This window comes from Typha angustifolia, chromosome 3 (genome assembly GCF_048772165.1).
Source record: "Typha angustifolia cultivar Huaian chromosome 3, ASM4877216v1, whole genome shotgun sequence".
NCBI classification, from domain to species: Eukaryota; Viridiplantae; Streptophyta; class Magnoliopsida; order Poales; family Typhaceae; genus Typha; species Typha angustifolia.
In genome coordinates, this window is record NC_133241.1 from 2,304,383 (window position 1) to 2,320,083 (window position 15,701).

At 34.4% G+C, this 15,701-nt stretch overlaps 1 protein-coding gene across 1 annotated transcript; it reads right to left on the reverse strand.

Moving 5' to 3' along the window:
- Window positions 1-439: 439 nt before the first annotated feature.
- Window positions 440-6,646, reverse strand: LOC140758452 (probable sodium/metabolite cotransporter BASS3, chloroplastic). Its single transcript, XM_073094623.1, has 5 exons — window positions 6,265-6,646; window positions 4,516-4,611; window positions 4,106-4,412; window positions 2,060-2,307; window positions 440-970 (listed from the first exon to the last, which is right to left on the reverse strand). The coding sequence occupies exons 1-5, from the start codon at window positions 6,612-6,614 to the stop codon at window positions 733-735; spliced, it is 1,239 nt and encodes a 412-aa protein (XP_072950724.1). The 5' UTR covers window positions 6,615-6,646; the 3' UTR covers window positions 440-732.
- Between the last annotated feature and the right edge of the window lie 9,055 nt (window positions 6,647-15,701).

The window sequence follows — 15,701 nt, forward strand, 5'->3', positions numbered from 1 at the left end:
TCTTACTCTTCCTCTTGTAGCATATATTTTTCTTCCTTCTCCCTTTGTAATCTTTCACTTTTGTACGCATTCTTCCTACTTAAAATTCATAATATTTATATGGCTAAAGACAATTTTACCTTTTTTCCCCCTCTTAGGGAAATGGTTAACAATGGCCACAATGACAGTTAATATTATTCATTTCTTAAACAAAAATGAAAACCAGTTGATATTTCTCACTTTCTCGAGCCAAGAGTGAATCAAATGATAAGTCCCTAGCAGTATCAATTACTGCAGGTCGTCAATGCAGCATGAAAGGATGAAAGAATGATAAGAACTGTACTGCCATTGTTTCTTTTGGTGCCCGTAATATGCTAACTGCAACAATTTCAACTATAGAAGAGCATATCAACAAGCTACAGTAAGTCAATATCACAACAGCCATTCAGGGGACATTCAGTTTGCATCAGATATAAAGCACCTCTTTATTCTTATATATCTAAGCAATTGAAGTATATACATACTTACAAATAATGCCGAGATGCTGCTGCTCAACATATATGACTCATTCTTTTGAACTTTTCTTACATTGATGTCATGATCTCACTTTCCTCCTCAATTCTGCTATATAATAGGAGGATTTTACAATGATTATTCTTTTCTTCGTTAACCAATGTAATATCCACAATTCAGTGGTTGCCTCCAGGTTGAGTGGAGATTCCAGCATAATTCATGGGGTTGTTATTTTCTTCCTCACGAGCCGACATCTGATTGAGTCGAAGGTAAAAATAGCAATGGGATGTCTCTGATGCGCGAGCCGTTGCCCCAGAAGGATGCTAGACTTAGACCCATTATGGCCATTACCACAACCGAACAAGCAGGTGGAACTGCATGACTACTTCCAAGAAACTGTGTAGCAAGAAGACCAGCTAGGGTAGAGCTCTGCATCCCTGTGCACAGAGAAATTGTCCTACAGACGGGTTCCTCTTGCCTGGTGGATCAATCATAGAAATGAGGTAGAATGAAATGGAAATAAATGTGACAGGAAATGAAGTATAAATGTATTTGCTAGCATGACATGAATAAGTTGTCATTTTTGAAGTGTGGCTTTTCGTCCCAATGATGTACATCTTAAAAGTTGTGCAACTAAAATTCCTCAAAGTATTCCTATCACGCAGAGGTTACAAGAGAATATTCTCAAGCACCAAAAATTCAATCTTATGGAACAGAAAGGACAAAAGCAACAAAGAACAAGATTGTAAAAGTTTGTTACTTGACAAATGAAAAACAAAACTCACTAGTGAAGGCATATGGGTCAGGTCGGAACAGCATCTTGTAGCAAAATAAAGAAAAAGAATATATATATATAATGAATGATCAAAAGAAAATTTCAGTACATTACACTTCTAAACTATATTTTTCATGCAATTCAAATTCAAGATTTAACTTATCACGATCCATAAAAGTCAGATCTAATTGCAGTTATATTTTCTAAACAAAACAATAAAAGGAGTTGCATTAAAGGCTAGAGTTGCAATTAAATTAATCAGGAAAAGACATGACACTGTAGTAGTCAGAGCTTATGGTGCTGAAATTTGCACTCTTACAACAGAAAAAAAGCTCAAAAGAATTTTTTTCTGAATATTGAAAAACAAAACATTTGTCAGTTCATGTACATTTAAGATTTCCATGTAAGATATTATGGCAAAATGCCTTTCTTTTTTAGTTTTGACTTCTACAAAAAGGAAAAGTGGGAATGGATAGTTTATAAATAAACTTCTCTGTTCAGATTTAACTCAATAACTATTGTAACAACTTAAGCTGATTTCATCTTTTATACTCCAACACGTCCTTTTACTTTTGGGTTCAAGACTCAAAAAATGGACTTGAATTAAAAGGGTGGATGTTTATATTTTAAACGATAGATAAGTATGAGGGATTCGAGCCTAGGGACCTCCTGCTTTAATGTTTGGTTAACCTACCAACTACCTAAAAGCTTAAGCTATTAGGGAATGGTTGTTACATTCTTTTGTACTCAGATACTTAAAGAAATAAAAGGCAAATAATATTACAGAATTACCTCCAGAAAGGCAACTTGGCAAACCAGTAACCCAATGTGAAGGCAACAATGTGGAAAGCCACTATGGGAAGAAGTAAAAGGAAACCATCTGAAGAAAGAATCTGGTTCCGATTAATGGCAAGAGGGCTTCCAATACACAATGAAGTGCAAAACATAGCAACGAAAGGCATAATTGGTTGTATAATGTTCACCACAGATTTTGCATAAGTATTGAGAAGAAGGCCCAGCGTTACTGGAAGAAGCACAACCTAGAAAATAGAAAGTGAGTAAATTCACATACCAAACTAGGAAATAATATATGATAAAAAGTTAAAGCAACTATTGAAATATCTTGATAATTTGTACCACAAGAGAAAAATATAGAATGTCTACTAGTGTAGTATTATAGTAGGAAAGAGGGAAATTAATGGATGTTCAGACCCTTTTCTTTCAGCGGATTAATTGATATTTACAAAACGTAATTTGGTGTGATGTGAAGTTCGATACTCTATACACTGCTTGCAGATTTGAGTATAATAAAAGTAAGGCTGCATACAACTTCCCTTAAATCCTGCATCGATGAAACTTGGTGCACCAGAACTCTCAATTTTATGTTAAGTGAGACAACCAAAGAAAGAAAATTAAGGATATATAAGCATCTTAAAACACAACCAAAACTAAATTCCCCCAACGTATTCTAATATATCTAAGATGCAAGGGAAATGTTAGATAACTAGTTAACCTAAACAATTCAACTCTTAGATAATATATCAGCAATGTCATGCCTTAACACATCCTATCACGTAGAGCTCTTATACATTGCAGTCTGGAGGTGGATAGATGATGGATAAGAGGGAGTGAAGACCCACTATAGTCCATACCACACAAGAAGATATAATAGAAATAGAGAATAAAGTCGGGTTTACAAGGGTTGAACTCATGACCTCTAAAAAAAGCCAGCTCTGATATTATATTAGAAACCAGTTGACTGAAAACTGTTGTTAGCTAATGAACTAACAACGTATATCATGCCTTAACCAGTTAACAACAAAAAAAAAAATAGTAATTCACATAAAAGTTATCATCCTCCAAGTAATTGTTCATCATATCATAAATGTGTGTGGAACAAGTAAGAAAACAAGAAAGAGAATATGGAATCTAGACTAACATTAGGGAAAGGAAAAAGATATAAGAAGGATACATTCTTTGAGAAAGATTAAGTTCTACCATGGAACTTGAAGGAAAATCATTATGATAAGGAACTTTCACATAAATTAAAAAGTCTCTTTGGTCCAATGTGAAGGGAAGAAATTCCACAGTAGATTAATGGAAGATATTCACAATAACACATGCAATAATTGAGATCCCGATGGCTCTACTTAAAGGCAGATGTGCGCAATAACCTGAATAACAAATTTTCCAATGGAATAAAGCAGAAAACTTGAAGGCTATGAAAAAGCTTTCCTTGAGAGTAGATGCATAATAAACAATCTTTGAAGGAGGCATAAGATCCAGAATTAGAATATATTAAACCATAGAATTTACATAAATATTTGTTTAACATCATCCAGTACAATTTGCACTGGACCAAATCCTAAAATTTCCAGTTAAGTTTGACCATCACAAAAGTAAGCATGAAGGCTGTGGCAAATTCATTATCCCAGAACTAGAAACAACAGAGAAATCACAATTGCAAATTGATGTTTATCATATCAGTACCCTTAAGCTCTTAGCGTTGTATTGGTTTAGAAATGCCTGAAAATTGGTCTTTGTTTCAGAAAATGACATGACACATTTAAACATGGCGTGAATCATCTATAAATTTTTATGGAGTCCTTCTAATTTGTTAGGGAACACTGAATTTGATGGAAAAATATGAGAAAGATTTAAGGTTTACTACATCACCTTTCTTCACAAAAAAAGCACTAGTAAGTAATTCTGATATTCTTTTCACAAATGCAAACTAACATGCTCTGACAATCATGCCTTTTATTCTTTAGTGCTAAAGCTCTGAAAGAAATAGAAAATAATGGTAAAATCTTTGAGATCAGCAAACATCATATATACCTGCAAAATAGACTTGGACATGGCAACTCCATCAACTGGGACCACTGAGCCTATGAGAAGGCCAGTGAGAAGAGGTGTAACAGCGACAGAAGATATTGTTGAGCAGCTAGTTAACAGAATACTTAAAGCCACATCCCCTTCGCTCAAGAAACTAGCATAGCTTGAGAGCTGCGCACCCGCAACACAACAAGTAAGGATGAAACCAGCATAGAATGAAGGTGGTGCCTTGAATGCCCTTGCAATCAGAAGGCCCAAAAGTGGCTTCAAAATGTATTGTGCAATAAATCCAATGGACAACGGTAAAGGTCTGCACGATATTATCCATATAAAAAACAAAGTTTTAGATTAAGAATAAGAATTTTTATCAGTACCCTACAACTACAAGAATGGAAGAATACGGAATAGACAACCTCTTGAAGACAAGAGCAAAATCATCAATGGAGAGTCTGATTCCGATGGATAGCATGATTCCTCCTAATGCAGGGGCATAATATTCTTTCGAAACCCTAGCAAATTCAAGGACAAACAATTTATCCAAATCAGGACATTAAATAACATTTGAATTTGCTCAAACAACAAACAATCTTTCACAAATTATAACATTAAATTGAAGCTTAAACAACAATTAATGACCATATTGGCCAAATATAATTGTATACGACAATCACATCAATTATTCAAACTCTAGAATGGAGATTTCACCTCATTCCCCAGTTTCTTTGCTCAAACTTGTTGAAGCTTTATATGAATTGTTGGTCCATTACCTGATAGATTAAGAAGTGCACTTTTACATCTAGTGATTATTTGACATGGTACGAGAGCCAGTTCTTCTCAAGTTTGCTCAGCAACCTCATTATTAATCCTTACTTTTTATTACCTATACTTGTGTAAATGGAGGGGCTACCCATTCTGTTATGGGAGGGGGCATGTGAGGGCATGTTAATGCATGATATACATCTTTAGGCTAATAGAAAACAGCTTAATGCTACGAATAATTTTATTCTCATACAAATAAATAAAATTGTTGGTGCAACATGATATACATTTGGACCCATAAGTTAATCAATCAAAGATGAAACATTTGAATCTCATCGCAGAAACATAATACTGTGAAGCACATCGAACAAAGAGCTTTACTTCATTAGAGTCATTAGAGACTAGCATCGCTTGACTCACAACTCTTTTTCTGCTAGACTAATAACTTGTTGATCTTTGATTACTAAACAGAAAAATAAGTGAAATAATAGTTACAGTCTAGATTCTCTAGAACTTCATTTACTAAAAGAACGAACCCCAGGCGAGTTGAGTACATATTTCAGTTAACTCTGACCTAAATCAAAGCATTTATTGCATCAAAGTTACCAAAAAAGCACACCAAGAGCGCTGCAAAATAATAATTGAAGTTGTTTTAGACTGACAATATGATCAACAACTCCAGTACTAAATTCTACAAGACCCATTGATGTCCGAGGCTTAATTGACACTGCTAGGTTTCTTCTTTTACTTCAATGAGTTCAATCCATGATATAAACCTTCAAACAATTCATGGTAAATCATTTTCAGAAAACATGTGAGTGTATATATTTCCATTCTTTATTGAAATTGTATAACCCATGAACTACTAATTATATTGACATAGTAAGTAAGGTTTGTAAACCACATCCCATAATTAAATTTCATTATATTCATCTATGTCTTACTGTTCGAAGTTCGGTTTTGACCCATATAAAAAATAAATATTTCAAACCAAAATAGAATGATTTTAGATTATTTTGGTCTAAAATAAATGTCAAAACAAAAAATCTTGATAGTTTTAGTCTTAACCAATGAGTTTCTGCTTTAGTTTTCTTCAAGTTTCGGTCGTTACTGTTCCGTATCCAGTGAAAATTCAAACAATTATATGACATAAGCACCCTCAACCATGAATAGCAAGTACTTCATTAATCTCATCGCCCAAAAGTGTCTAGTCTACTCTTGTAATATTGTCGAACTCACCAAAATAAGCAATCATCAGTCTTTAGCTACTAAATTCCCTTCAATCATTGTTTAACGACATCACTGTTCATCTAAAAGAACTAGCTTTTTACCTCATGGACACAACTTAGCATCAAACATTTTACAACAAAAAAACAATTTTTCTGAATGCAAAATCAACACACCATGAGAAAGTCGCAGGATTCCCGAGAGCGGCGACGGCCGTGGCCGCGACGACGAAGGGAAGCAATCCGGAGATCGCCTGGGAGGGGTCGGACGCCGCCGCCGGCGCGTCTCCGTTTCCGGAGACCGAGAATCCCTCGCTGGTCGCGCCGAACGACAGGAGCGACGCGTTTCCCTCCCTCCGATGCCACCCCACCCTCCCCAAGCTCGGGAACGACGTCGAGCACGCCGTCGCCCCGCCACGCTTGACCCTAAGGGTCGGGGCATCGCGCGTTCCAGGCGACCGCACCCAGAAGTTTGCTCGCCGGAGGACGAGATGCGGCGCGCCGCAGGAGCAAGGGACCGTGGCCATAAGGATGGACGGTCGGGCTTGGAGAGGGAGAGACAAAGGCTTTCAAAGATATTCTAATATAATAGCAAATTTAAATTCATAAATAATTTTAAATTCTACTCAATATTATACGAATTAGCAGGAATTATTTATTTATTTTTTACCCATAAACTCGCAATAATAATTATGATTGCTAGATCAAACATAAATAATATATGATTATTATATTAATACTCTTTGTTTTAGACTCCTCTACTTCATTAAATCATGAGGTTGGTAGCATCATGGTAAGAACATTAATTTATGGCAACTTTTGCGCTGTAAAATATTATTTCATTTACTACATATCAAAGGGTAAGTTTATACTTTATAACCATCTTTTTCCAAGCATTATAATTTTGACATAATTTTCTAGATGTTGTATAAATAGACACAATATCTAACTCTAAAACTATTGTCTAATTAGTGCACCAAATCTAAAGCACAATATGTTTTTAAAAAAGGTAAGTAGATTTAGATACTGTCTTTTGACATCTACTTAAATCACTGAAAACTCGGTTAAATTTGCATCCGATCTCATAATTACTGAATCGTTTCTGAATCAGTTTAAAAGGGGTTTTTAAATTTAAAGCAAATCTTGGCATTTGATCCAAATAGAATTCCCTAACATTCTACATGTATTCTGAGAACTACATGTCCAGGCTAAGAGCAGACATGCCACTAAGTTTCTTTCAACAATTATCAGGTGGATAATTTGGTTAAAAATATATTTTTTTTAATATTATTTCTGCTTGTACGTCTTAAATTTTTTTGAATATTTTAATCTAATAGTTTGCTCGGTCCAAATTTTCTCTCAAAGCAAAATAAATGAATAATATATTAAAAGAATCTTGTAAGAAAGAAAGAATGAAAGAGAAAGGAGGTAGGTTTGTTGTGGGGATAGGGGAGAGGAAGCAAAAGAGAAGAAAAATAAAGAGGAAATTTACGTATAACACCCTGTTATTTAATGAAATTATAGTTTACATCCTATATTTTTATTATTCGAGTTAGCGAATACGATTAGTTAGTTAAACTTAATTAAATATCTGAGTTAAGTTAATTCTACTAAAAATTTACGAAAATATTCTTAACTAAGTCATACTAAGAATATTTTAGTTATTTTAAAAATAAAGGTATTTTAGAAATAAAATATCTCTTCTTATGGTGTTAGTTCAAATCTATCTAACTGAAATTATTTTTTATTCATATTATTAAATTATAAAAATCGATTTATGAATAGTAAAAATAATATAGGGTGTTAATGATAATTACGTTATAAAGCAGGGTGTTACATGCAAATTTTCAATATTTTTAAGGACCAGAGTCGCGCACATAAAGTAGGGTGTTAAATACAAATTTCCCATGTTTTTAAGAGCCAACTGCAAAAGAGTCGCACGCCACGGGTTAGCGGGACCCACGAGATGGTATTAGAGCTGCCGACGAATCCGACGACGGAAAGCGACGCGACTACGACTTCAACTCGCGGGCCTCCGTCTAATTGGAACCGCCTAAGTCGTCGTTATTGGGTTTAGTCGGACTTTTCCAGAGGATCCGAAATTTAAGTGGTTTGTATTTATCGGACTCGGACTTTGATTGGGTAGTCTGTCCGGATAACATAGTAAGGGTTTGAAAGTATGTCTGAAGAATATTCCTTCTGGCTATTATTCCATGGTACATCCCATACATGATCTTGAAAAATTCGAATTACTCATGCAATATTAATGAGCATGGCATCAAAAAAAAAAAAAAAAAAATTCATATTGACCTTCTCGACTAAGAAAAAAAATTTAACTACGTAGATTCTCTGGAGTAAGAATTTTTTTAGGTCGGAGAATCTGTTAACCTTAAAATAAATGGTAGTGTCTTATCAATCCAAAACTTATATTTAGAATTGCTTAAGTGTCTCACCACAAATGTATTGAAATATAAGAAAGAAAAGAATTTTTATAGTAAGAATGCCGTTGCTCTTATTACAAAACTCTAAAACATATTTATAGATTCTCCACTATGGTACTAACCTAGAAAAAATCCTTTTGAGTGCAAATTTATGTAACTATAAGTTTATAGATACAAACTATTGTATAATTTAGTTTTAATGTTGAAGATATGAGTTGTGGAAGAATGCTTGTGAGAGGAAGATTGAAGAATGCAAGAGGAATCAAGTCAAAATGCATGCTTTCAGTTTTGTAGGCTGGGCGCACAACCAGCGCACTACATTGCGTATTGTGACAAAAGAATGCATACGACTCATATGCAACTTAAGGTCGATGCACACCTGATGAGTTAGATTATGCGAAGAATTAAGTAAATCAAAGCATAAATTAGATTTTAATAATTATTTTTAGAACCTCGTTCGAACATGACTAAGAGCGTCCAAACAACGTGTGCACGACAACAAAGTAAACTTTTGATTCAAAAATTAATTTGGAGATTTTTTTAGTGGCTTGTCCTAATATGTAACAAATATGATTCTTATTTATTTAAGGGACTTAAAACTAGAGAGTTAGACATCCATTCAAGTGAAAGCTCTAGAAATTTTAAGTCCCATGTTTGAAGAGTTTTCTAGTTCTCTTAGGGAGTTAAATTCGTATCAAGTGTGACAAGAGCTTCTTCATATGTTTGAGTACTATGCTTCAACAAAGGATGATCCTAAAGTACTAGATGAGTTGAAATCAGGCACTAAAGAATTTGAATAAGTGATCCATAGCGACATACTATGATCCAGATGCCAAAAATCATAAAGTAGTCAATCGGAATAGAATTCGAGCAAGGGACATAGACTTCATCACTTAGATAATAGGTTGTCTATGTGTTTGTAAATACTTGTTTTCTATTTACATTATGATATAGACTAATCTATTTTAAGCTTGTTGACATGCGTTTTGCTAGTTTAAAATAAAATATGTAATCCATATATATATATGACATATCTTAATTATCATAATTATAATTACTCCTCAAGTATACCCAGTTAAACAACATATTTTATTTAGAGTATCAGTATATAACTCGCAGACTCTTATCACATGTATGCATAGGGTTCTAAATTTTTTATAATTACATAATAATCATTGAGACATGTATCATCTTAAAATATTAATATCACATATGTAAATCATTATGTTAAGTTTCATAATATTCTAATAACATCTTATATAGAGACCCATAAGATAAGGGAGTTTCGATAAATTATTTCATCAAATAATATTTGAAAATATAAACATATGATATCTAATTTCATATTTGAATTTGTGTTCAAAATAATACATAATATTTGTTATATACATGCAAGATATCTTCGAAATTTCATCCCACCTACGATTATTTTGAAATTTTCATATGACATTTTCCTAAAGGATGTATAATGATGTCAAATATCATCCTAACCTAAATTGTGCAATTAGAAAATTATTGGATTATACTTTAAAGTTGAATTGCCATATTTATCTATTTATCCATTAAGAATACAACATGAATATATTTGGTATTTTACATGTAAAATTTAATATACTTAGCTCTATGAGCTAATAAAATTGAGTCTTATATAGATAAAGCTTTAATGATATATAAGTACATCTTTTTAATATATTTCATCATTATACTTTTCATGCTATGTGGCATCTTATTGTAATGCTATGTATATTAGTTAAATCATTATCTAACATGATTAAATTTATGTTTTCTTTATCCACATAGAAACATATGATTGGTCAATATATTAAAACTATCTTTATGTAAACATAAATATATTACTAACAACTATATAACTTTCTATTCTCTCCACATCTCACTTTCGTATAACTATTTCATACATTCTTTTTACTTCATATTTCTCTCCACCTTTCACTCTCCTACGACAAATTCATAGCTTTATCTTAACTTCCTATTTCTCTCCACCTCTTACTTTCCTATATCTATTTCATTATTTCTTTTTGACTTTATAGTCACTCTGTTATCGCTAATTCATAATTTTTTTCTAACTTTATATTTCTCTCTATCTCTTAGTCTCATATAGCTAATTCATAACTTCCTTTTAACTTTAGGAAGGTTGGTCTAGACTGTGGAAGCTACCTACCACCCCCCTATATTAAGATCTTCATCTGGAAGGTTTTGTGAAATAGAGTTCCAGTTGGAGCCTTCCTCTATGGGATCAGATGTCGACCTGATAACAACTGTGTTGGAATTAATTACAATGTATATGGGCTTATATGTGATATAAATATATATTGGATAATGCACTGTCAAATATCTAATAAGACCCATTATGAAGTAATCAAATTAAATATTATTAGGTTCAATATGTGTCATGAGGAGTAGGGCCTTTTAATGTATAAAAAGCGTATTAATAATTTTATGATTTAGTTAGGGCCTTTAATGTGTAAAAAGCGTAATGTGTAAAAAGCGTATTAATGTCATGAAAATGGAACTATGCCACAGTATACAATGTTGGGTTCACCTGCAATGAATTGTGTAGCTGAAAGGCGTAATTGAACATTAATGAAGATGGTGCAGAATATGATTTCTCATACCTCGCTTCCATTGAACCTCTAAGGAGAAGCATTTAAGATAGCACTAATATTCTAAATCAGGTACTGACTAAGGCAGTCAACAAAACTCCATATGAATTGTGGACCAAGTGGAAGCCTAGTCTCCAACACTTTAGAATTTGGGATTGTACAGCTAAAGCTCGGCCTTATAGGTGATAAGAAAAAAAAAGTTGCACGAAAGGACTATTAGCTGCTATTTTGTCATATATGCGGAGAGGTCTCGGGGGTATAAGTTTTATGATTCTACTAATTGAACAATTTTTGAGACAAATATAGTTAAATTCTTTGAGTATGTTATGGTTCAAGGGGAAATACAAATCAAATTGTCTTTGAAGAGAAATAGGATTCTCCTATACAAGGGGCACCAATAATGGTACAAATTATAATAAGAATATCTAGAGACTTATTGGTTCAAGATCATACAGTGAATGAACCTCTAGAAATAGAAGAGAATCTGGTACAAGACAATGTTGATGTTGAAGAGGAATCAATACCACCTCAAGAACTTCAAGAAATAGTGCGTTTAACGTGGTCCACTAGAGAGAGAAGAAGCACAATATCGAAGAATTATGTTGTGTTCCTTCAAGAATATGAGTTCAACATTGGCATGATGGAGGATGACCCTTGCAGTCTCCATCAACCTTTGGAAAGTGCGAATTTTCAAAAATCGACTGAAGTCATGAATGAAGAAATAAAGTCAATGTATGACAACAAAGTTTGGGATGTCATCTCATTACCTGAGGGTGTGAAGTTTGTTGGTTGCAAATAGACATTTAAGAGCAAGAGGGATTCATAAGCTAATGTGGAAAGATACAAAGCGCAGCTCGTTGCTAAAGGATTTACATATAAAGAAGGCATTGACTTTATAGAAACTTTCTCACCTATGTCAATGAAAGATTCTTTTAGAATTATAATGGCTTTAGTGGCACATTTTGATCTTCAATTACACCAAATCGATGTTAAGACTGTGTTTCTCAATGGCGACACTGATGAATCTATTTATATGGTGCAATCACCTAACTTTGAGTCTGATGACTCAAAGTAAATGGTTCGCAAATTTAAAATATCGATCTATAGACTCAACCAAGCATCTTGATAGTGGTATTTCAAATTTCATCAAGTAATTATCTCATTCGAATTTGAGCCTAACTTGGTTAAGAATAATCTTTAGGTTTCTTGCTGTGAAAGAAAGGGTTCAGAGTGGACTTATAAGTTTGAGCATATTGGTGTAGCTTCCACTAGCATATTCACTGACTAAAGGATTGGTACCCCAACAGTTTCACGAGCATGTCGCTTACATGGGTATCTATGTTAAAGAGAATTGTCAAATTTAGTGGGAGTTTGTATCTTATGTATCATGTTTTATCTTTTATATGATATTATTTGTATGTATTATGCAGTTATTCTGTTTTTAGTTATTTTGTTTATTATGCCCTTTAAATTTATGATTGACCTCCAAATCAAATTAAGTTAAAGTGACCAAATTTGAGATAGGCATGTGGATCACATTGCATGTAATTCTTAAACTACACATTCATTTCATGATTCATGTCATTCAGTTGTACACATGATTTATGTTGGTTTAGTTTCACTTTATGAGACAAATGCTACCTAAGTCCTTGTGAATATGATTGATGAACAAAGTTGGTTGATGACGCAAAAAGGCTATGACAACATAGTTTGAGTAGTTAATTCGGTTTTATCAATACATATATTATTCGGATACACATATAGCCAAGTGGGAGATTGTTAGAATTAATTTCAATTAATTACAACATATATGAGTTTATATATATATATATTGAATAATGGATTGTTAAATATCTAATAAGACCTATTATGAAGTGATTAGGCTAAGTATTATTTATCGGGTTCAATATGTGTCATAAGGAGTGGGGCCTTTAATGTGTAGGTATTAATAACTTTATGATTTAGTGATGGTTTAAATTATATAAAGTTTGAAAATAATACAATTATGCTATTGGTCCCCGGGGAACATAATTAAATATGGCAATGTTATGTAAATAAGAAAATAATGTAGTCAAGTTCTAAATTTAGACCCACTATCAACTAGTTTCTATCTTCTGAAGAGGTACCTATTAAAAGAGAAGGGGAAGAGGTATGTCTCCCTCTCTTTGAATTCCGATCCTCTCTCTCTACTTCCATTTATCTCTCTCTCTCTCTTATAAATAAAGCTTGATCTTGAGTGGTTTGTGTAATAACCCAAGGTTTTAAAAAAAAAAAAAATCAAGATTTCTGCACTGCATGGCACGAGCTGTCGTGCCATGCAGTGGCAACGGAGATAGGCGCCACGCGCCCCAAGCGCTGGCCCGGCCAACCTGGCCGAGCCAGCTGGCGCGGTGGGCCCCCGCCGCAGTCGCCGCCGCAGCCTTCCTCCCCACCGCCTCTCTCTCCCTTTTCTTCCTCTCTCTCTCTTTTTCTCTTTCGAGCTCTCTTTGACCTTTCTCTACTTCTCTCTCTCTCAAACACTCTCTCTCTCTACCCACTGCCGCCGCCACCTCCCCTAGCTCCGGTGAGCCTCCCTCCCTCCCTCTCTCTCTCTCTCTCCCTCTCTCTCTCTCCACCTCTCTCTCTCTATTTCTCTTTTCCTCCTTGTCGGCTTCCTCTCGGAACCGCCGGAGGATTGAGCCGTCGGCGAGAGGCCGGCCGCTGAGTGGCCACCAGCGGCCGCACCCCTCCCCCATGGCCCAACCCTCTTCTTCCTTTTTCTTTCTTCTTCTTCTTCTTCTTCTTCTCTTTCTTCTTCCTCTCCTCCTCCTCCTTCTTCCCTTCTCTCCTCTGGCTGCACCCTGCAAGTGGTGCTGGGCTCGGCCCAGCGCCCTTGCAGCCCCAGGCGCTGGGCTCGGCCCAGCGCCTTGCTGTGCATGGTGCTGGGCTGAGCCCAGCACTATATAAATATATATATATGTGTGTGCACAATTAGTTTAGCTTAGTTAATTTAATGTATTTAAGTTGTACAAATTAAATACAATCATATCATAGTTAGTATATCATTCTAATTATATCATGTTTAGTAAAATACCTGCAATATAAATTATTATTTTAATCCTAAGTAGGTAATAGTAATTATTAGGGTTATATACGTATATTCTTACGTAATTATTTGCAGCAACTTAATTCTTATTTTCTTAATTATCAAAGAGAATAATAGACAGATAAAATATATTTTAAATACACTATTAAATAATATAATTATGGTTAATAAATAACGAACCAAATATAGAAATGAAGAGTACATACTTACAACAAGAAACTGTCTTTTTGTCGGGTTAATTTTAATTAATAAAAAGACTGAAATATTTGTTACAAATAATTTCAGACCCCGACCCCCCTGTTCAAGACCCTGTGGACTTAGCTATCGAGGCTTGATCGTTATCGTAACAGCGTGAACGAGTGGAGAATTGGTATTTGCCGTGGTGTGAGTAGTCTTATCCCCTAGATCCCTTTCTCAAATTAGGATTTATTATATATTATGTACATGCATGTTTTGGCCTCCAACATAATTATATGACTTTATATAGAGATGATTTCAGTCGAGCATATATTTTATCATGCATTTGATTAGACTGATCTGGGATATGAGTACATTGGTGATATATAGAGATGATTGGAGATGATTATGCTATTATGGTTTTATGTCGGGATGATCTCTATCATGAGTATGCATGTGATAGATTAGCATGAGTATGCATGTGTTAGATACATGGTTGGAGTTTGCATTACATCATTTTTCTCTCGGCTTCTTTACCACCTAAATTCCTGAGTTGTATGATCTATTGTCGTACTGGATATATGCATATGATTTATCGTGTATAGGAAATCATAAAAGTACATGTGTATATGATGTGATGTGATGTGATGTGATGGCTGGAACGGTATCTGGTCCGGACTGGTACTGGACATACTCTTAGCGTATGGCAGAGTATGGTGATGGCTGATAGTTGTACTCTTAGCGTATGACAGGGTACAACTATCATTGATATACCCTTAGCGTATGGCAGGGTATGATTACTTTCTTCAGAGATACCCTTAGCGTATGGCAGGGTATGATTTATCTACAGAGATACTCTAAGCGTATGACAGGGTATGCTCTGAGCTTGTGACATGATGTGTATCGAGTTTGGGGCCGGATACCGTAGTCCAGCATGGTGGATGATATTCAGAGTTGAGACGGATGATTGTGATAGTGAGAGATATGTGAATTATATCTGGCTCTGACATATATGATTATCTAGTAGTTGGTATGCATCATGCATCATCATTGTTGTGACTAGTATCATTGGATCATAATTGTTATACATGATATGGTGTTATATTCGGTGAAGTTATATGGTAATTTCATCATGTTATATAATTTCGGTTGAGGATATAATATGGTCATTCATGAGAACTGATTTCATTCATATATATGTCATTGAGGATACATATATATATGTTCATACATGACATCATACTGCTTTCTGATTCATATTATCCAGTACATGATTTACTCTCTGTTTGG

Excerpts from the sequence above, each read along its gene's own strand:
- LOC140758452 (XM_073094623.1), bottom strand. The coding sequence starts at position 6,614 with ATGGCCACGGTCCCTTGCTCCTGCGGCGCGCCGCATCTCGTCCTCCGG. Across the intron at positions 4,612-6,264 it reads AATCCTGCGACTTTCTCATG|GGTTTCGAAAGAATATTATG; the intron begins GTGTGTTGATTT and ends TGAATTTGCTAG. Across the intron at positions 4,413-4,515 it reads TTTGCTCTTGTCTTCAAGAG|ACCTTTACCGTTGTCCATTG; the intron begins GTTGTCTATTCC and ends AATATCGTGCAG.